General features: G+C 43.6%; 1 protein-coding gene across 2 annotated transcripts; it reads left to right on the top strand.

Moving 5' to 3' along the window:
- The first annotated feature begins 16,287 nt into the window (after positions 1-16,287).
- Positions 16,288-22,438, top strand: LOC117462710 (proenkephalin-A-like). Of its 2 annotated transcripts, XM_034104992.2 has the most exons (3): positions 16,288-16,605; positions 17,318-17,464; positions 20,922-22,438. In XM_034104992.2, the coding sequence occupies exons 2-3, from the start codon at positions 17,321-17,323 to the stop codon at positions 21,483-21,485; spliced, it is 708 nt and encodes a 235-aa protein (XP_033960883.1). In that variant the 5' UTR covers positions 16,288-16,605; positions 17,318-17,320; the 3' UTR covers positions 21,486-22,438. The 2 variants fall into 2 exon arrangements, with proteins under 2 accessions (XP_033960883.1, XP_033960884.1); XM_034104993.2 differs by lacking the exons at positions 16,288-16,605; positions 17,318-17,464 and adding an exon at positions 20,643-20,847.
- The last annotated feature ends 369 nt before the right edge of the window (positions 22,439-22,807 follow it).

Genomic DNA, 22,807 nt, shown 5'->3' with positions numbered 1-22,807 from the left:
AGGTGAAAGCTCTCTAGTGGAGAATACAGCATTTTCAATAACACTTCCTCAAGAGCGAAATCCAACGTCTGGGAGGCTTTTGGTGTCATCCTAGATGGAGAAAATAACCAACATCCCACGCTTTTTGAGACAAATATGCAACTGCATGTGTTAATAATTGCACATTTTCACTATTCGGTATTGCACGTCGCGGGGCGGGAGCGGGTCTTGAAAATCAGACCCGTGCAGGACTCTGCATCAGGCACCTTCAAGTTAAACAATACTACAGTAAACAATTAACACAGTAGGCCTACATTATGTGGATTAAACCACATTTATTTCGTTAAAAATAAACGAAATATGATTTTGTTTGAATGATTAAATGTCATAAGGCACCTTCAAGTTAAACAATCAGGTGCACACTTTAATGTGCCGCCACCTCCGGACTCGGCTTGACTCGGTTTAAAGAATGCACAAATGTGTTTAATAGTTTATGTCAGATATGTACTAAGTAGCCTAAATACATGTGTTCCTGCTCAAGATTAGATTCAACTTTATTGTTATTGCACATATTATTGCAGGTACTGAGACAACGAAATGCAGTTTAGCTTCTAACCAGGTGCAACAAGCAGCGAAAAGTAATGTGCACAATACTACAGTAAGCAATTAACACAGTAAATTATGTGGATTAAACCACATTTATTTCGTTAAAAAGAAACGAAATATGATTTTGTTTGAATGATTAAATGTAGGGTGAATTGCCCTAATGTGGGACATTTTTGCATTTCAGACTTCGGGAATATATTGCGATATGAAGCCGATACAATAAATCAAAATCCAGTACCATTCCGAAATCCCCAGTAATATTAGACACTAATAATACAGTAAACTATTAACACTGTACATATTATTGTTTTCCCGTGAGATTAGGATGATCGGTAGTGAGAGCCGCTGCATTTTCCTCCGGTCGGATGTGATATAAAAACAAAGCGATTGTTTTGTACTTACGCCAACGTGAATTAAACATTATTTTGTTAAACATGGTGATGTTTAGTAAATGATTACATGTCTCTTATTTAGCACAGAATAGGATCCTATCCGTGACATATGGATCTTAACAAATGTCCGCTATATCAGATACCTGTAGATCAGCTGTTTATTTCACATGAGTTCCAGTGTGGCAGCTTTTCATGGCTCCCCCAGGTGGATCCATGATCCATTGCAGCTGGTTTCATTATAATTAAATGTATTTATCAAGGGGGCGTTTCAAGTCCTGCGGGGGGGGTTTTCCTTTTCAGCAGGGGCCCACCCCGTGCTGAATCACGGACCCGCACGGGTAGGCATCTGAAACGAAGCGCTACATCTGTAGGAGACGAGGAGGGCAGCCAAGGGGAATCCAAATCATGCAGACTGGGGACCAGACAGAGGGAACAACGACGACAAACTGAAAGAGAACAAGGACCTTTCCCATGTATCTAATTTCCCCTCCTCGACTCCTATCTACGACTCCTATCCTCATGTCTTAGTCCCGCCCACAGGAGATGCGAGCGGAGGACTGAGGAAGGGAACCGATGAGAGGAGAGGAAGCAGCAGGTGGTTAGAGAAATGAGAACTCCTCTCCTCTGAGTGGTCCTTTTAAAAAGGAGGCACAGCAGTCCTCTGTCTGATGGGCAGATGTGTTCATGATGACTTATATATTTACTTTTAATCAGTGGCGAGCCGTGACTTTTATACCTAGGCCCCCTTCCCTCGAAAATAAATAAATAAAATAGTCATTACGTCTGGAAATACCGAAGACTAGAAACGGTTTTGAAAACTTTTGTCACGTAGTGATCGTCTTCTCAATAAAACATCTTTGATAATGTCTTCTGGCCAATCAGAATCAAGATAACGGCGTGGTGTTGTTGCAGGAAGTCCCGACGGAGAATACTTGTGCGGTAGTACATCTCACAACAGCAGTTCAGAGTATACAGCCTTCTTGGAGACCCTGGAAAGAGTCCTGTATGGGGCTCCTGATGGAGACTCTTTAATCTTACTGGGAGACTTCAACGCACATGTGGGCAATGATGGAGACACTTGGAGCGGCGTGATTGGGAGGAACGGCCCCCCTGATCTGACCCGGAGTGGTGGTTTGTTACTGGACTTCTGTACTAGTCATGGATTGGCCATAACAAACACCATGTTCGAACATAAGGATGCTCATAAGTGTACGTGGTACCAGAGCACCCTAGGCAGAATGATTGATTTCGTTATCGTATCATCGGACCTGAGGCCGTATGTTTTGGACACTTGGGTAAAGAGAGGGGCGGAGTTGTCAACTGATCACCATCTGGTGGTGAGTTGGATCGAGTGGCGGGGGAAACCTCTGGATAGACCTGGTAAGCCCAAACGTGTAGTTCGGGTGAACTGGGAACGTCTGGAGGAGGCCCAAGTTCAGGAGGCCTTCAACTCACACCTCCGGCGGAGCTTTTCTGGCATTCCTCTGGAGGTTGGGGACATTGAACCAGAGTGGTCGGTGTTCAAAGCATCTATTGCCGAAGCCACGGCGGGGAGCTGTGGTCTCAAGGTCCTAGGTGCCTCAAGGGGCGGTAACCCTCGAACCTCCTGGTGGACACCTGTGGTCAGGGAAGCCGTCCGACTGAAGAAGGAGGCCTTCAGGGATTTGTTATCCCGGGGGACTCCCGAGGCAGTTGCAAGGTACCGACAGGCCCAAAGGGCAGCAGCCTCATCCGTGGCCGAGGCAAAGCAGCGGGTGTGGGAGAAGTTCGGAGAAGACATGGAGAAGGACTTTCGGGCAGCACCAAAGTTGTTCTGGAAAACTGTCCGACACCTCAGGAGGGGGAAGCAGGGAACCATCCAAGCTGGGTACAGTAAGGATGGGACGTTGTTGACCTCAACTGATGGAGTGTTAGGGCGTTGGAAGGAACACTTTGAGGAACTCCTGAACCCGACAACTCCGCCCTCTATGTTAGAGGCAGAGCTGGAGTATGACGGGGGATCAACACCAATCTCCCGGGGGGAGGTCACTGAGGTCGTCAAACAACTCCACAGTGGCAAAGCCCCGGGGGTGGATGAGATCCGCCCGGAAATGCTGAAGGCTCTGGGTGTTGAGGGACTGTCATGGTTGACACGTCTCATCAACGTTGCGTGGAAGTCGGAAACAGCACCGAAGGAGTGGCAGACCGGGGTGGTGGTTCCCCTTTTCAAAAAGGGGGATCAGAGGGTGTGTGCCAATTACAGAGGCATCACACTACTCAGCCTCCCCGGGAAAGTTTACTCTAAGGTACTCGAAAGGAGGGTCAGGCCGATTGTTGAACCTCAGATTGAGGAGGAACAATGCGGATTCCGTCCTGGTCGTGGAACGACGGATCAGCTTTTTACTCTCGCAAGGATCCTGGAGGGGGCCTGGGAGTACGCTTATCCAGTCTACATGTGTTTTGTAGATTTGGAGAATGCGTATGATCAGGTTCCCAGGGAGTTACTGTGAGAGGTGCTGTGGGAGTATGGGGTGAGGGGGTCTCTACTCAGGGCCATCCAATCTCTGTACTCCCAAAGCGAGAGCTGTGTCCGGGTCCTCGGCAGTAAGTCTGACCCATTTCCGGTGAGGGTTGGCCTCCGCCAGGGCTGCGCTTTGTCACCAATCCTGTTTGTAATATACATAGATCGGATTTTGAGGCGTAGTCATGAGGGAGGGGGTCTGCAGTTCGGTGGACTAAGGATTGCACCACTGCTTTTTGCAGATGATGTGGTTCTAATGGCTTCATCGGTCTGCGACCTTCAGCACTCACTGGATCGGTTCGCAACCGAGTGTGAAGCGGCTGGGATGAGGATCAGCACCTCCAAATCTGAGGCCATGGTTCTCAGCAGGAAACCGATGGACTGTCCACTCCAAGTAGGGAATGAGTCCTTACCCCAAGTGAAGGAGTTCAAGTATCTTGGGGTCTTGTTCTCGAGTGAGGGAACAATGGAGCGTGAGATGGGCCGGAGAGCGGTACTGCAGTTGCTTTACCGCACCGTTGTGACGAAAAAGGAGCTGAGCCAGAAGGCAAAGCTCTCTGTCTACCGGGCCATTTACGTTCCTACCCTCACCTATGATCATGAAGGATGGGTCATGACCGAAAGAACGAGATCGCTGATACAAGCGGCCAAGATGGGTTTTCTCAGCAGGGTGGCTGGTGTCTCCCTTACGGCCCGTCCACACAGTGGCGTGCGTTGACGCTTGCCGGCGGGCATGTCTGACACTTGACCAACAACCAATCACATGAATCTCCCGCCCCAGACACACAATTAGCGGTTTGATTGGCTAGAGCTTGTACTGGCATATGATTTGATTGGCTGACGCTTCTGCCGAGGCGTCAAAAGTTGAACATTGCTCAACTTTTGCAGCGATGCAGTTCGGCTAAAAGTGACGTCACCCCATTCAAAGTGAATGGGCAGAAGCGTTGGAAGCTTCAACGCACGCCGCTGTGTGGACGGGCCGTTAGGGATAAGGTGAGAAGTTCGGTCATCCGGGAAGGACTCGGAGTTGAGCCGCTCCTCCTTCGCGTCGAAAGGAGCCAGTTGAGGTGGTTCGGGGCACCTAGTTAGGATGCCACCTGGGCGCCTCCCTAGGGAGGCGTTCTAGGCACGTCCAGCTGGGAAGAGACCAAGGGGTAGACCGAGGACCAGGTGGAGGGATTATATGTCTTCGCTGGCCTGGGAGCGCCTTGGGATCCCGTCCAGTCAGAGCTGGTTGATGTCGCCAGGGAAAAGAAAGTTTAGGGCTCTCTGCTGGAACTGCTACCCCCGCGACCCGACCACGGATAAGCGGGAGAAGATGGATGGATGGATGGATGGTAGTACATCTCTATATACATCGATACATCATTACGTGTTGATATAAATCAACACGTAATGAAATAAGACCCCACGGTTTGATGATTGATAGGTGTATGGGCTGTCTTTCATGTTGACACACAGAACAATGGGGGCTATCCACCCTTATCCACAATGTAAAGTAATTCACAGCCTCTTCCCTCTTCTCTCTGTGAGGAGCAGCAGGTTCAGCTTTCAGAACAAAGTAACAAAAAACTAAAATGGCATTCATTTTTTTAAATATGTCGTGGAGTAATAGATTTATTTATTTATCTTCTCAAGAGAGTACCATAATGTGTATTTTATGTTAGTATTTCAAAAAATCACCTGGGGGAGAATCCCCCCAGACCTCCCTGCAGGGGTTGGGTTTTCAGCATGTCAAGTCTTTCACTTATGGGGAAGTTGCAGGAATGGCTCCAGGTCGCCCTTTTTATTTACTACAAGACAAATGTCCCTTTTTTTTTTCATACAATTCAATTTTGATGACCATCATCAGTTTAAACTTGTTTCAAAAGCATGGGCTACTGTAGTTCTGCCAATGTTGAGGATGTGGGTTTATTCCCATGGACTACATTTACTGAAAATGTATGCACTGTACTTCACTTTACTTAAAAGTGGATGCTGAGAAGCATATATTACTGCACTTTTTTGGGTATTATATCTTTGGGTCACGATTTATTGACGAAGGAATAAAATGGGTCCTGAAACAGACCAGAAATGGATTTCAGTGCGCCATGTTGAAGGACATCACATTTCTCTGAATGCAAATCGAGGATGGCAATTACAAGTTTTGGTGCCATCAAGATGACAAAGTGCCGTCCCGTTCCTGTTTAAACTGTTTATTATCAGCCCTTGCAGCCTCTGGCACTCAGGCAGTTAGTGTCTGAGGGTTTATGGCTTAAGGTTTTAGGGGGAACATTCTCTGTTTGGTTGAGGTTTCCCATAGTTCCCACTAAGATATGACAGTTCATCAGAACAACAGAAGCACAGCAAAGTTGCATCACACAGAATTCCTTCCCCTGATAATGATTTTCCTAATTCCGTTGAGACCAATGTCCAAAGAATAGAAAGTAAAAAACCTCAGAAACACAAAGAAAATGAAAACACCAAACCAAAAGACAAACACTACAGTGATCCTGTGACACATTGAATGATGGTACTTTTGGGTTCGGTACTAAAAAACCTTTACATACCTTAATAAAGCTTTTCAAAACAATTATTTAGTCTTATACAAATCGATATGACAATATTTACGGACCCTAGTAAGTACATTTCCTCTCATTCCAATAATATCACAGTCAGAGGCATGTCAAAACTCCCACCAAAGATTTACACACTCTACGGGACAGTATGTCTGTTAAACTGCAGGTTTCAGTCTGCGGAGCGAAATTATATTACACATGGATGATTTTCCAATCTCCAATAAGACATCAAACAGAGAGCATATACTAAAACATATGCTGTGCTGACCACAGTTAATCATTATCGGATTTTTAATAACGAGTCATTCAAGCAAACCCTGCAGAGCTGTTTCTACTGCCCCCCCACACTGCACAGCTTCCTCAGTCATCTTTGTTAGGAGGTAGAGCTATAGTGGGCAGTGTATTGAAGAAGCAGTTTTTGTTATATTTGTTGAAGTATACATCTGGACAGCGATCAATAAATGAAATGCTCTCCCAAAAAAATTGAGTATCTGCAGGTGTAGCAGGATTCTAACAGCTCTGTCCAATTATTTCATTTGACCCCAAATATCCTATTGCCTGTCCTCCTACAGCTACCTGTCTACACCCCATACTACCCCATGGTTACCTGCCTGCCTGTGTAAAGATTCCTACCTGGCTGCCTGTGCCCACTCAGACTTTGCACCAGGACTTTGCATGGACTTTGATCCATAATAATCATTTTGGGGGAGTGGCTTCGAGGGATGCTTGCAGGGGCGGACTGTCAGTGTTACCAACTTGACGATTTCCTCTCTAGAGGTAGCGACTTTTGGAAGTTGTTCTACTCTTAAACTGCATTCACATGATACATGGTAAAAGGCTCTGAGCTGAAGTTGCCGTTGTGATGCACAGCCAGTCAGATGAAAGCTACATGTAGTGGCGCAAACAAATAAAACCTAACTGACTGTTTTCACCACAAAGCTCTGCACCCAGCGGCGAGCAAAGAGCGATTTGCATATCATGTGAATGCATCTTTATTATAAGAGTTGGCAACACTCGGCTGTGTTTTAGGGTTGGGTCATTAAAACAATTTAGCTTACTCTTGGAGGCTTCTTCAAGACCCACTTTTTGAGAGAATAATTTGTTTAAAATGTTCTGAAAATTAGCACGCACAAAGAAAAAAAAAGATTTTTACAGTCTGAGGACAATTAAGCTATTCACACTTTTTGGGTGTATTTTTGGGTGTATTTTTGGGTGTCTGATCAATCAAGAATAACCTCAGGTTTGCAAACATATTAAGATCAATGCCTCTGTGTGTTTATTATGACCATCATGAAATTCAACAATTCATTGTGTAAGGGACTGAGAGGCAGAGTAGTGGGAGACACCTACATTCCCAATAGGTGGCTCCACCCGCTGCCAATTAACAGTATTGGGAGCAGGTGGGGAGACCTCACACCTGGTGCTAATCACTCCCTCAAGGGAGACAAAAGCACCTAGAGTTGCTCAGTTGTGTGTGGCACATGGAGGGAGCAGGACACTCCCAGACTGAGGAAATAGTTGTAAGCTGGCAAGTCGGTTAGAGGCCCGGCTACGTTAGCCTTTCTATCGTAAAAGGTATTTTTTAGTTGAACAGCAATAAAGCCTCTTTTTTGATTGGAACACTGCCTCTGTTGTGACTGCTTCACTACCACTTTTCCCTTTATCTGCCCCGGCCTGTTACAATTGATAGAGTTGATAGGGTGCGATTCATACATTCCCATGGTCACAAGACTGTAGGATTAGATCCAAGATTCAAAGGTGTTATTGTCACATGCACAGTAGCTACAGTGTGGTTATGGCAATGCAAACCTTATAGATATCCTATCTTGCTATGTTTATGAATATATTATGAGTATCAGATATATACAAATATATAAAAAACATATCTATGATGTGTTTTGCTCAAAATACCAAACAGATCATGCATTTTAGACATCCCTCATACCCCTCTATTTCAGCCCTGTTAGAGAATGGCTGATTCTCTGCAGGCCCCACCCCTTTTGAGCAGCAGGCACAAGAGGTTTCTCAATACTCAAATTTCTCTGTGTGTGTGTGTGTGTGTGTGTGTGTGTGTGTGTGTGTGTGTGTGTGTGTGTGTGTGTGTGTGTGTGTGTGTGTGTGTGTGTGTGTGTGTGTGTACTGTGTGTTGTACAGTGCGTAGATGCGGCGGACAGGCGGGTCTCAGTTGGTTTGGTGTCCTATGCTTACTTTTAATACTTGTACAACTTTTGGCCCGTAATTTCAATTCCCCATTTCAGCGACCAGAGAGAGGGGTGGGGGGGGGGGGATATATCCAGTCTCTGATTGTGTTACGTTATTATGAGAGTGCTCTCATACTTTAAATTGTATATATGTATATACATATATGTGTGTGTGTGTGTCCGCATCTGTAGCCTGTTATTGTCTCATCATACCGCACTGTGAATGAATCAAAGTAAATATATAAGTCGTCATGAACACATCTGTCCATCAGACAGAGGGCTGCTGTGCCTCCTGTCATCATGACTGGACATCTCTTTAAAATGACCGCTCAGAGGAGAGGAGTTCTCATTTCTCTAACCGCCTGCTGCTTCCCCTCCTCTCTCCTCGGCTCCCCTCCTCTCTCCTCGGTTCCCCTCCTCAGTCCTCCACTCGCATCTCCTGTGGGCGGCACCAAGTCTCGAGGAGGGGAGTCGAGGATAGGAGTCGAGGAGGGGAAATTTGAGTATTGAGAAACCTCTTGTGAGTTCTGTGACAAGCTGTCTGCTCTGCTGTGATGAAACGCATGTTCCAAACCACTTCAAGATTTTTTCTGAAACAGTATGGAGCTCAAATACTTATTTTCTTGCAGGTTTACCACAATGTGAGTTCCTTTTTTTATTTCCTGCTTTGTTACACATACTTTCTCCAGTAGGCCTACAGGTTAGCTCTGAGTGTTAGCATGCTTGCTAATGTAAACAAAGACCATATTACGTCCAAAACACTTCGCTCATTGTTTCTGACAGTGATGTTTCTGATAGTGCCGTGGGTGTAAAGCCCGCCCACATTTACGATATTACGTCATATTGGCAGTACATCTGGATCAGCTCCGTTGTTCCCCCGTTTTTAGAGCAACCCAGTCTCATAGCATTTCGTGTTCACCAACACGATTTTTAATCTATTGATTCGTGTTCACCATCACGATTTGCCCCTTTTTTTCGTGTTGCACGGCACGATTTTAAAAGCAATGTATTTCTACTGGTAATGTGTTTCGTGCCTGCAGGCTGCAGCACGTCTTTTTCTCCGGTCGGGTCGTGGAAGACCGGAAGCTGTGTGGTTCATAAAAACTTACTCAATATCAAGCCACAGTTATTGCTTTTATTTTAAATCGTATAATTTCGGACTTTTGTTGTCATCTGTGAGGAAAATAAATGGGGCTCAGAGCCTCAGGATACTGAAATCTGTATTTTTTAAATCTTTTTTTCCTTCTAATTTGTTATTCTTTTCAAAATAACACACTGTTATTTACTCACCAATAACACACAATTATCCTTGCTTTTATTTATTGGTTTAATTCCATAATCTCGGGCTTTTTTGGCGTCCGTCAGGAACTGAATTTCAAAATAAATATAACCGGAAACAGACGTAGGCATTTCGAGCGATTACCCAAGATCCTCAGCTATGGTTTTAAGCTCGCTGATGGGATGTGTTAGCCGCAATGCATGCTGGGATTTGGTGTTTACATTATATTAAATCCGGAAAACATTTTAAAAGTATAAAATAATACTTAATTCCGAGTGCTCTTGCTTTTCTCTTTGAAAGTCATCACATAACGGCATTGTAATACACGGTTCGGCTGCATTACATATTACAGATCTGCCGTAGTTCTTTATTTAGAGAGCCCTGATGAGAAGACCTTTGGAAAAACTGGAAGAAATGCCGCCGAAACTGAATACTTGACGTGGATCATAAATATATCAACAATTAAACAACATCTTCAGTTTCTCTTCACACAATACGTCTCCTTGCAGTATCAACACTAATTCGGCTGACTTTTACATTTGATCTAATTCATAGATAGGTTATATTTACACCATAACGGTGCACAGCTGATAGAAAAGGACTGTAGTTTTCAAAGATATTACTGATTTTCTTTGAATGTAAGAATGTAAATACTGAGTCTGAAATAGTATAGCAATATGCTGTAAAATGATGTGAAAGCATGCATAAAACTATACATCTTCAGATGTTGTACATACACACTAATAATACAAAGTTATTATGGCTGTGTGTACCTTGTGTGCACCTCCTAGTGGTTAAAGCACGTTATTGAATTATTGTTTGTATGTGTTATATTTGATTAAAAAAATATTAAGAGTACATACTTTCATAGGGGGAAAGTATAAATATATAAATATAGAATATAAAAAATCAAGAAGATATTATAAGTGATCTCTACAATAAAACAGTTTAGTGCAGGATGTACACAGATATTAATAGGAGGAGGTGCAAAACAGAAAAACGGATTAACCTTTATTTAAACATTAAATATTAAATATTAAGCCTGACAAAGTAATTAACGTCTAATATATTGCTTTCCTGCAATGTTAACTATGTTGAAGCACTTATTTTAACTGATATTATACACATTAATTATACTCTTATGTATGTAGATAGAATAAGAAATGTGCAGAATATGATAGTTTAATGGTGGAGGTACACACATATTGATAGATGTCTTGTAATGCACTGTTGAGGAACCTGTGACCCAAGTTTTTCATTCATTGCATAACTACACCGCAGTTGTGTATGATATGTCAATAAACCTTTGAAAATCTTGAAGGGGATGTGCAAAATAGCCATAATATACAGTCTTTAATTAACTATTAGTAGAGAATAACGAGTAATGAATACACTTTATTACTTGTTTCCATTCATGTCAATTGCAGATACATGTTTAGTCTTCTCAAGCACCAACTATCAAATATCTCTCCTGATTGTTGGCACTTGACAATCACCTTACCTGCATTTTACTCAGGTGTAACTAAAGTCTGATTTAAGGGTTGTTTATATTTCACATAATTAATCAGAATCTGCAAAGTAACTCAAATAAATGCAGTGGAGTAAAAATACCAGGTTAACCTCTGAATTGTAGTGCAGTAGAATTACAAAGTAACAATGAGCTGTCATGTGGGTATATATTAATGCTGTGCATTATGGACACAAGTGATTTTCACCCATTTATTAATTATATGTTTTACATTTGATAACACCAATGTGTTTAATAATGGCAACTTCTAATTGTGGGAAAAACAAAAACGTTCAGTAGAGACGTCCCATAGAACATTTTGCGAAACACAATAGCCAGCATGTGTAGTTCTGGAGGGGTGTTCGATTCCAGTTTTGGATAGTCTGGCGTGGTTTCGTTCCATTTCACACAGCTGTTTGACGCTCTGCGTAACCTTACGGGAACTGTAGTCCTAAACGATAGCTGGGGATTATGGGTAGTGTAGTGTCTTCGGCCATCCTAAACTCAGAAATGTTGACAATCGCAATGATGCTCGAAATGTCCCTTATATGCCTACGTCTGTTTCCGGTTATTTTTATTTTGAAATTCAGTTCCTGACGGACACCAAAAAAGCCCGAGATTATGGAATTAAACCAATAAATAAAAGCAAGGATAATTGTGTGTTATTGGTGAGTAAATAACAGTGTGTTATTTTGAAAAGAATAACAAATTAGAAGGAAAAAAATATTTAAAAATACAGATTTCTGTATCCTGAGGCTCTGAGCCCCATTTATTTTCCTCACAGACGGCAACAAAAGTCCGAAATTATACGATTTAAAATAAAAGCAATAATTGTGGCTTGATATTGAGTAAGAACATGTTTTTATGAACCACACAGCTTCCGGTCTTCCACGACCCGACCGGAGAAAAAGACGTGCTGCAGCCTGCAGGCACGAAACACGTTACCAGTAGAAATACATTGCTTTTAAAATCGTGCTGTGCAACATGAAAAAAAGGGGCAAATCGTGATGGTGAACACGAATCAATAGATTAAAAATCGTGTTGGTGAACACGAAATGCCGTGAGACTGGGTTGTTTTAGAGATGTGGGTGTGGAGGAAAAGAGAGAGGGTTTTATTTTCTGACACTTTGTGAGTTCCCTGGCACACATGACACATATTTATGTACAAAAGCCATCAAAAAGTGCATTTTGCACGATAGGACACCTTTAAGTCCCAGGCTCCTCCAACCATGGCACATAAATAGGGCCACGGTCACGGTCTTCGCCCTCGAGCCAGGCCCCCTGACTTTCCCGGCCGGGGCCCTCGCCCTCATGCTCGGCCCCTGACTTTTCCGGCCGCGGTCCTCGCCCTCATGCTCGGCCCCCTCAGTTCTCCCGCGGTGGCCTTCGCCGCTCCATAACCCCCACCTTGGACTCTGTCTTGCCCCGGGCCGTCCGCCCGAGTCCCCCTTCTCGGCTTCTGCCTTGCCCCCGTGCCGTCCGCCCGAGATCCCTTCCTGGTCCTCTGCTGTGCCCCTGGGCGGTCAGCTCAGTCCCGTCCTCCTGACTCCCTCCACCCACCCTGGTGGCTTAGTGATGCGGTTAACTTCACTTAGATCGTGGTAGCAGGAGGGAACTGAAAGTACTTCAGAAAGATCTATTTTTGGGTCTGTTTCCTGCCTAAAACTCCCAGTGTTGCATCTCCTGTCAATCTCCGCTACCTGCTTTAAACAGTGATCAACGCAATTCTTGCCCCACCCCTCCACCCCTCCACCCTCCCAGAGTGCCAATTTATGTGAGGGTTCTGGAGTTTCAGCCAGGGAAACCCCAAAATGAGGGGATGTTGAGCTGAGTTAAAAAGATGAAATGACATAGTTTTGTGATGGTTATCATTACACCTTACTTCTAAAGGCTCAGTTTGGTGAGTCACTTTGAACAACAGCCGCCCATCAAGAGCACTGGCTTCAAGAGGCTGGGGTAGAGGTTTAGTTGTTATGTTCATTCTGTTTACTAAACCCCAATCCATTAGACTTTCGTCTGCCCCTGAATCAACAAGAGCACCCTGACTAAAAACATTGTCTCTGACTTTTACCTGGATGCGGGTCAAAGTGCGAGGAGGAAAGCCAGAGGCAGAGAATCGGCTCACCAACATCCTCCTCTTTATTGGTGAGTCTCCTCTTTTACCGGGCAAGCCGCTTGTGGATGACCGCGCTGACCGCAGTAGAAACACAAGCCTTCCCTGAATCGACGCTGATGTTCTGCCCTAGAAAGCTTGGCGCGTCCCAACTGCATTGGCTCCTCCACGGAGCCAGGGGGCGCTGTTGTCCGGGGCGCGGGTGGTGAGTGGTGACGGGACATCCTAGAAGAAGTGGTATACGACGGCGAGCACCTCCTCTGGAGAGGCGGACCAATTGCAGCCTTGAATGTATCCCTTCTCCTCTCCGCCAAACGATTGTCTATTCTTATTGCCATGGATATGACGGAGTCCAAGTCAGCGGGCAGATTGAGTGGCGCCAGCTGGTCTTGTCGAGGATCCGAGAGACCGCTGACGAATGCGTTGAACAGTGCAGCGGAGTTCCATCCGCTGTCGGCTGCAATAGTCCTGAACTCAATAGCGTAGTCAGCCACACTACGTTGATTCTGCCGCAGCTTGATCAGAGCCAGAGCTGCTTCTCTGCCCGGAGTGGTTCCTCATGGTGTCTATGAAGTCGGCCAGAGACCCGTAGATGGGGGAGTCTCGGGACCACTCTTCCGTAGCCCACGCTGCTGCTCGGCCGGTGAGATGGGAGATCATGAAGGCCACTTTGGAGTAATCCGTGGGAAATGCAACCGGTTGGTGTCGATAGTGTAACTCACACTGTACGATGAACGGCCAGCAGCCTTCCGAATCCCCGGAAAACGTTTCGGGTGGAGCCAGATGCATGGACGAGATGTGTGGCCCAGTTGCGGGGTTGGGCTCGGATCCGGTTGCCGCTGGGACCGGAGGAGTCGTGGGAGGAGAAGCCGCCTGCAGGTGAGTGAGCACACGCTGGACCTCAGCTGCCAGCAGATTCACCTGGGTTGTCACCGATGATTGTAGTTCCTCATGTTTGTCTAGAAGTCTACTCAGCAGGGCTCTATAAATAGAGAACTACGGCAGATATGTAATATTTAATGCAGCCGAACCGTGTATTACAATGCCCTTATGTGATGACCTCCAAAGAGAAAAGCAAGCACACTCGGAATAAAGTATTTTCGGTCTTATGACGATGTGATGTGAGATGTGAGACTGGAATTGCACAGGGGAAAATAACGTATCTATGCCTCAATTTTAGATGCGGATTTTGTTAAACTAATACTTTTGCGCTGTGGACCAACACTATACATTGACGGGGAAGGCAATAAAGATTACACCATTAAACTGTTACACAACATAAGATAAATAATATCGATAGCAGCGTCCCTAGCAACCACCTTGGTAACAATGAAAACGTTGTATCCACACAATTTCCTGAAGTAATCTTCGTAATAACTAGCAAACTAAAGATCATGTACATCCACTGCACACATAATCTGAAATAACAACTCATCTTTCTCGCATCAAATGCCCTTTACTGCATGTATTAAGGTGCATTAGAAAATGAGATCCCCACGCTGTGGACATACATGTTAGCACTGACAGTGTTGCTCCGTGTTCTTCATCACGGCTTCGGACAGTATGTCATTTGACAACACAAGCGTTTTCAAATGACATACTGTGACCTCTCTCTCTCTCTCTCTCTCTCTCTCTCTCTCTCTCTCTCTCTCTCTCTCTCTCCTCTCTCTCTCTCTCTCTCTCTCTCTCTCTCTCTCTCTCTCTCTCTCTCTGTGTATGTGATGATGAGCTTGCTGTTGCATCGGAACCATGGATAGCCTTCTGGCGGCAGTTAGGGCGGCAGTTTGACTGGGGGCGGCACAAGAGCAATGCTTCATAAACAAGAGTTTTTTATCGCTAATTTGCACTAAATGTCTTATTTTTGTTGTGGGTCTTAGGGGGCACGGCCTTATGACAGCAGGCAGCTGGATATAAAGTCTCACACTCAAAGAAGGGTGGAGGATGATCTCAGGTCGCATCACTATGGGGGAGAGAGAGGGGGCCGGCGGGTAAACTATCTCTATCAAATAATCACTTTCGATGTTTATAAAGTAGTACAATTAATCTCACACCTCGACATTCCACCAAATTCATTCATACAATATAGATTGTTTTGCAGATAAATGTTTTTCCTGGCCTGGGTTGTATGAAACAATAAATATTCATTTAAAAACTGACTACGGCAAATTGCTATAGTCTTGACCTGTAGTTGACAGTGTTGGGGGAGGGGATGCATTGATTCTTGGGTCGAACATTAATACATACGGTGATGGAGAAAAAAAGGCACAAGGGCCCAGTTTAGAAAGAAAAGGAAAGAAGAAGAAGATAAACGCTGAAAAGATAAAGGGATCATATCATCATTAAGCATGTCATTAAATTATCCCTGCCTGTCTTTCGTCGTCAGTTCAGCAACTTACATTGGAATCATTTCAAACCGTCTTACTTCAGAACGATAATGTGTAGCCCTGCAATAAAAACGCTATAAACAACCAAACCGTTATTGATTTAGTCACCTTCATTTAGCAAACACCTCAAACGCCGACTAAAGGTGCACCGCCAGGGCGCCAGATCAGCTAGAACCGCCACTGCCTACGTGTTTAAAAAAGCACCAGAAGCTTATATAAACAACTAAGTTGTTCGTGCCCCACCAGTTGTGTACATATGAAAACGCCACTGCATATGAATGTGACAATAAAGACTTGAATCTTGAAAGAAATGTAACATTTTCTGATGGTTTAATAAATTCAGAGGAATCATCGTTCAGCAACACATTGTTTGGGAGACATGGTAACTGATCTCAGATACTGCTTCTCAGTACTCTCTAACTGCAGTACATTCATAAATACATAAATTCATAGCAATAGTCAATATGCCTGTGTTCTTATCTAAAAAAAGTCCCACCACCTGAAAACACAATAACATGGAATATAATTCCCACCCATGACCTGCATGGTATTGCCATTTATTATCTATGTCACAGACCCCCTGAGAAGCAATACAGCAGAGGATGGAGTCGGTGTGTGACAGCATGGAGGTGCGGAAAGGGATGATGGCGTGGGGGCTTTCTTGTCACGTCACACCGTCACGCTATTTACCCCTTCCACCCCCTCCACCCTCTGCCCATTATCTGGATGACGTAGGCCGCACAAAGTGCTTTAAAAGATGCCGCGGAGCTCCAGCTGCAGCACTCAGAGGCTCCGCGGTAGTTCACCGTTCTCTCACCGCGGACTCTCTGAACGGTCCGGTACTGTGTGACGTGTGTGCGTGTGTGTGTGTGTGTGTGTGTGTGCGTGTGAGTGTGCTGTGTGTGTAGTTGTTTTTTTCTGATTGGCTGAACCAGGACCGCTCTGCGCTCCACGTGAAACACAGGGTACCGCGCGCACATATATTCGGCGCACAGGCTCGCGCCACTCAACAGTTTCCAGCCTCGAGGGCACGCGCTGACGAGGAAAGCACGGACATTCTTAAGGGTCGTTAGAATTAAACCAGAGGTAAGATACTAACTTCTTCTTTTACAAACTTCTGCTGCTCACGTATTTTCTAAAGAGACATTATGAGCATAAACATGTACATATTAGCATATTTACTTATAGATATATATCCTTCACTATTGATATGTAAATGCTCACTGTTTTGTTTATCTTCTACTGTTTGTATGTATATATTTACTGTTTCATTTTCTATTTAATTTGACTTGTAATTCATGTGCAATGTCCTATCTACGCTGTCATCAAATAAAGACAACAAAATAAATGAAACGGATTTTACTCAAGTGTATTCTATAAGATGACAAAACCATTTTTATTAAAACAAATCCTTCTTCTCCTTTTTTAAAGAGAACCTGCCTTTAAATATGTATATTCAGTAGTCTATAGACCAACAATGTAATTATCCTGACAACAGTTAACCAATCAAAATATAATGTGCATGTGATATCGATTTATATTTAAAATGTAATTAACATTTCTACCCTGCTAGAAAAGCCATTTTTACGATAGGGGTAATCTGAGTACATATTCTTCTTTTGTCTACCTTTTGTGTATCTTAATTACGTGATCCTGTTACATGTAATCCGGTAATCCCCAAACCTGGTGCTCGTTGTTATAATATTCTAATCGATTATGACTTCCTAATTGACTGTTTGTGGAGAATAATGTTGCTCGTGACAAAGTTTGAATCGGATGGAATGCTCCTGTTTTTCAGTCCATGGCTGCCCCCACACACAGAAGCTACCTGTGGATGTTGCTGCTGGGTGCGTGCGTGTCGCTGGTGGTTGGGACGGAGTGTGAGAAGGAGTGCGCGCTGTGTGTGTACCGCCTGCTGGGACAGCACCCCGCGCTCTCCTCTCTGGTAACTACTGCACCTCTGAGACATTAGGATTCATACATTCAAATAAAAAAAACAACTAAAGAAATAACTTCTCCTGCTCACACAGTCATTGTTTTATCAGCTCAAATACATATCTTTGGACCAACTCATAATATCACCTTTTCTATAGATATTGTTGGTACGTCATAACTCAACATTCTGCTTTTTAATGAAGGAGAAGTCCGGTAAACAAGGCGCGTAACAGCCTCTCCTACAACTTTATTTTTAGCCAAAGTCTCCGTTTTTATACTTGAAACATAATGCATGCAAACTCTTTTTTTGAAATATAAAATACTAAACTATCTGCCCATGAAGTAGTATTCATACAATAGTGTCGGACTGATATGAAGATAGCGACCAAATGATTTTCTTTATTTTGTATTTCTACCAGTATTGTAGGATCCACTCCTCTCCTTTCCTCTTTTATTTCTGCGCCTCTCCTTTTTAAATGTAATCCTTCTACTTCCATATGTATTTCTCCTCCTCTCCTCCTCTCCTCCTCTGCACATCGATTCCTCCTCTCCCTTTATTCATCCATCATCCTGAATACCGTCTGTAAAAACCGAATATTCGCTCTAATCCGGTCCAAATTCTGACACTTCACTAAGAAACACATTCATTTGGTGAAGCTGTTTATATGATATATCGAACTGGGGCTATTCTTAATAATTATGTTGTATCTCCCCTCGTAAGTGGAAACGCAGTTTAGTCATTAACGTTACGCACTGCAATGTGTCTCAGTGATAAGATAGGAGACGCCACTTTTACAAAAAAAAAAGGTTTATTAAAAAGGTAACCGGACTTTTCTTTCTTTAAAAATCAGATGATTCAATAATAACTGAGCGTGTGTAGAGCTATGATGAGTGGTTATTCTGTAGCAGCCTGATGTAGTTTGGAGCTGATTTAATAACGGTAAAAGCAGCGAACCTCCGTGCGTAATGGCGGACCTCTCTGCGCTCCGGCGGGCACCTCTCTGGCTGCAGATTCACCCACAGCAGTTTGGCGTCCTGCGGGGTCTTCAGACCCTCTCCACACTGTAGAGCAGGTTCCTGCAGGTGATGAGAACCCCTCACATTCATACTGTAGATCAGTGCGGAGTGATTTACGGATGTTCCTGCTGAGGTGATTATGGAGTGTTAATTAGCTGTGGATACATAACCTAACCCTCTTTTTCATTTAAGCTCTTCCTCACGATGTCGTCATCTCCTTTAAATCCATTTATTTTAGTCCATTTAAAATGATTTTTCAAATTTGAAATAATTGTGTCAATAAATGTATAAACGTGATGATGTAGACGTCATCGTTTCCTTATCATCAATACACATGTTGTATTAACTGATGCAAAGTCATTTTATAAGCAGAGGACTTTGTTTTCAAAATGTATGTACACTGAGTCAAATATTCGCAACTTCAAATATATATATATCAAGAGATTTCATATTTGATCTCATATTCAGGCTGAACCGTATACATCATTACTGATTTGTAATAGCACATTGCTTCAAAATTACAGCAAAGTAGATTTTAGAGGAATAACTAACATCAGTAGATAAGTCATCATTCCATAATATCCATCCTTCAAAAGAAATATTAGAGATTTTGAGAATGTCTTAAGATGTTTGAAACAAAGAACATGGGTCCATTCCCCTGGATTATTTACCCTTTACATACATGTTTCAGCACAACTCAATACCTGTCAAAAACATATAGACATATACACAACATATACATTGATGTTCAGCCTTGGAAATCCGTCCATAGTCTGTTCCTTTTCCTATAATGCAGCTGTTATTTATTGTAAAATTCCCTTTCTGGCCACTAGAGGGTGCTTCTTCAGCATCACCCCCCCTAGCCCCCTCCCCTCAGGGGCCAATATTTCCTCAATTCAATTTTCCTCTTCATTAATTCTGTCTCCATAAGCCAGCAGCACTGAAAGCTCAGCAGCATTCCCTCTGTGTCCTCTAATGAGTGAGATCCAATGAGGTTGGGGGCAGGTTATGGGGGCAGTGTGTAGCCCCGGGGGGCCGGCAGATGGCTTTAGTCTGATTGTCCCCCCGCCACCACGGTTATACGGCCTAACATAGTTAAAGAATGACTGGGATAAGGGAGGGGGGAAAGCTTCCATTAGAGGAATAGGGTACTGAGTGGCTGCGACAGATGCTTTCCAGAGAGAAACTGTTTATGAAGTTGTTTCAGAATCTCTCATTCTTCTCTATCAGAAGCCATTTGTGTTTCTTACAACAATATCTGCAACAGTTTATGAAGCTTATTGTTATGCTTTAACTCATGAATGATGGTTGGAAGATGACATATGATGGATAGAGAAAATACATCATTGATTTCAAATGTTATTTTGTTCACCATTTGACAGTAAAATAAACTAAATTGAATTGGAATTTCTACCCAATAGGTTTGAACAAATTCAGTGGTGACAGTTTATTTGTGCCAGTCGACATGGGAGAACTATTAGGAGAATCATTTTCAGAATTAATGTAAATTCATTTTATACAGGCGAGATTACTTTCAGTGTTAAGTTATTTAATATCTCATATACACTGAGAACTGTTCCTCTAAATAGTTCACTGGAATATGCTAATGCTAATGTCATAATGAGCACTATGGTGGGGGGGGGGGGGGGTTAGGGTTAGGGTTTGTTTAGTAAAACAAAAGGCTGTGAAATACACAACACACTTATAATGCTATAAACATTTAGCAAATGAGGGATTGCTGAGCAGTTACCCTGATTCAAAGTCAGCCATACACTAAATGTTCGAGCATTAGAAAATACAACTACAGATAATAAATCTTGAAATGAATGTGTTTTCTAAAATCTCTACGGTGCATTAAGTGAGGGATAATGTGCAGCGAGGCGGTCATTATTGAAAAAAGATCACCAAACAGGGCCCAATGCGAAGCACATTATCACACTTGCCTCACAATTGTAATTGAAAATGATTTTATTGACTTGGAAATGAACGTATTGCTTCTGCTAAGAAAAAAACGTCTTGAACTGCGGCAACAACAACAACTACAACAACAACATATCTTAAACTGACAGCAGCACTGATGGAGGTTTTCTGTAACTGACAAGTCTGTTCACATTTTCTTTTCCACTAACCAGTCTTTAAAAACTGCCAGAGCCATTACTGTGTTCTTTATTGTTTACTTCCTGTCTGTCTTCTTCTGCTGTTCCTGTTAGTGTTTACTTCCTGTCTGTTTTCTTTTGGAGATTTCTCTGCCGACCAGCGCTCTGTTTTTTAAGATCTTTCCTTCTCTTCCTTGATCCTCCTTATCAAATCAGAATTGAGTATTCAACTAAGCTTTTTAATTATTCAGGATTTTGCAATGAAGGCATAAGGATGAAGGTAGTTGTAACTGGCAAACATTGGATTGTTAATATCGATTTGAAAGGTCATTAAGATTGTTTTCCTTTTTCCAGACATGCTCTCTTGAGTGTGAGGGTGTGTTGGACAGCCAGAAGCTGCGCCTGTGCCAGGACCTCCTGCTGGATGAGGAGACCCAGACCCCCCTGGATCCTGATCTCCGCCAGGAGCAGGAGGCAGCGGGCGCTATGGCAGCCGCCAACGTGGCCGCAGAGTCACCAGAACACCAGCTGGCCAAGAAGTACGGCGGCTTCATGAAGCGCTACGGGGGATTCATGTCCCGCCGCTCCCCCCCCACTCCAGAGGATCCAGGAAACCAGGAGGAGGAAAACAACATCCGCCTGGGGATCCTAAAGATCCTCAACGCTGCATCTGAGCAGGGGGGGGAGGCGGTGAAGAGGTACGGGGGCTTCATGCGTCGCGCAGAGGGGGGGGTCCCGCAGAGCGACCTGCTGGAGGCCATTTTGGGCCGCGGGCTGAAGAAGCGCTACGGAGGCTTCATGAGGCGGGTGGGCAGGCCGGAGTGGCTGGTGGAGAGCAGCAAGAGTGGGGGGGTGTTGAAACGGGCATGGGAGAACGGCAGCGAGATACAGAAGAGGTATGGGGGCTTCATGGACTAGGATGCCACGGTTATGACCCTTCCACCCCCCCGTCCCCCCAAGCAGTCCCCCTGTAATCTGGACCTGGTGTTTGAATCAACTGCTTTGTATAACTTCTGCTACTTTAATGAAAAAAAAAGATAAACATGTGTCAGATGTGCACAAATAATTTTCCGTCTGTTTTTTGGGTTTCATGATGATATTATTTATTAAAATAATCTGTTGATCAAGGAGTGTTTGTCCAGTGCATAATTTAAATCAAGGGGCTCTATGTGTTTCAGAAAAGGGGGACAAAGTGAAGTCAACAACTCAAATATCATTAAAATGTGCAAATATTTGTTGTGCCGGTATATGATCCAACGTAGGTGGTAACAGTGGGGTAAGATGAGCCAATTTGTACTTATGTTGTCCCTACACAAGGACACATTAGATAGAAGTCAAATGACAACAACAACCTTTATTTCAGGATGTCTTCTTTCAATGAAAATGAAAATAATGCATTTATCACAAAAGGCATGAAAATATGACTCAAAAGAAAGTGGTCTTGTGGCTTAACTTGCCCCATCTAGAGGTCAATTGAGTAATCATTTACTTTTTGAAGTTTAATCCTGAGCACAAGTAAAAGACATATCATCCTTTCTCTGCCACGCCCTACTTTGGTGTATGCACTGTAGTGACACCTCGTCAACATTATAAATCAAGTTTGAGGGAATAAATGCCTGTAAAACAAACACGAAAGAGCCAGATCAGAATTAGAATGAACTAAACATATATCCTTGTGAATGTAGCGGTAAATGTACCAGTCTGTTGTACTGTACTGATTTAAGTAGGCTAGTCATTGATAGCTATTCATGTTATCAATTGTGGTTAGTCTCTTACAGTGGTGGCCAGCCCATAGGGGCGCTAGGGGCGCCGCCCCACCTCTTCCCACATTAAAAAATATATATTTAAAAAAATATTTTAATTTTTAATGAGCAAGGTAAATATTATATAATTGGTATCAGTAAAATGTATAATCTACAATAAAATCTCGTTTAAAATTGTGTTACGATGTCTAAAGTTACTGATAAGTCACATGTTTCCTGCCTGGCCTTGCCCGTGTATCATTACCCTCTCTCGCGTGGGCGCTAAGAGAGGAGCCCTCAACCAGTGCAGCAGCAGCCACTGGCAGCTGACTGTTGCTATCTGTAAACTATGCCTCCGAAACATAATTTCAGCCAATCAGCGTCGTCAAATCTGATGATCACCGGGCGCCAATGTCAGCGCCCGGTGCAGGGTTATGGCTAGAAACGGTCCGTCTTGTGTTAAACTCTCGCGAGAGTTTGCGAGTCACGTGGCTGAAT

This window comes from Pseudochaenichthys georgianus, chromosome 17 (assembly GCF_902827115.2).
Source record: "Pseudochaenichthys georgianus chromosome 17, fPseGeo1.2, whole genome shotgun sequence".
NCBI lineage: Eukaryota > Metazoa > Chordata > Actinopteri > Perciformes > Channichthyidae > Pseudochaenichthys > Pseudochaenichthys georgianus.
Note: the sequence above shows the minus strand (reverse complement) of the source record. Positions and strands in the feature narration are given on the sequence as shown.

What these genes read in the sequence shown, in the direction of transcription:
- LOC117462710 (XM_034104992.2), top strand. Translation starts at nt 17,321, where the DNA reads ATGGCTGCCCCCACACACAGAAGCTACCTGTGGATGTTGCTGCTGGGT. An exon ending in ACCCCGCGCTCTCCTCTCTG is followed by an intron (nt 17,465 to 20,921) that starts GTAACTACTGCA and finishes TCCTTTTTCCAG; the next exon opens with ACATGCTCTCTTGAGTGTGA.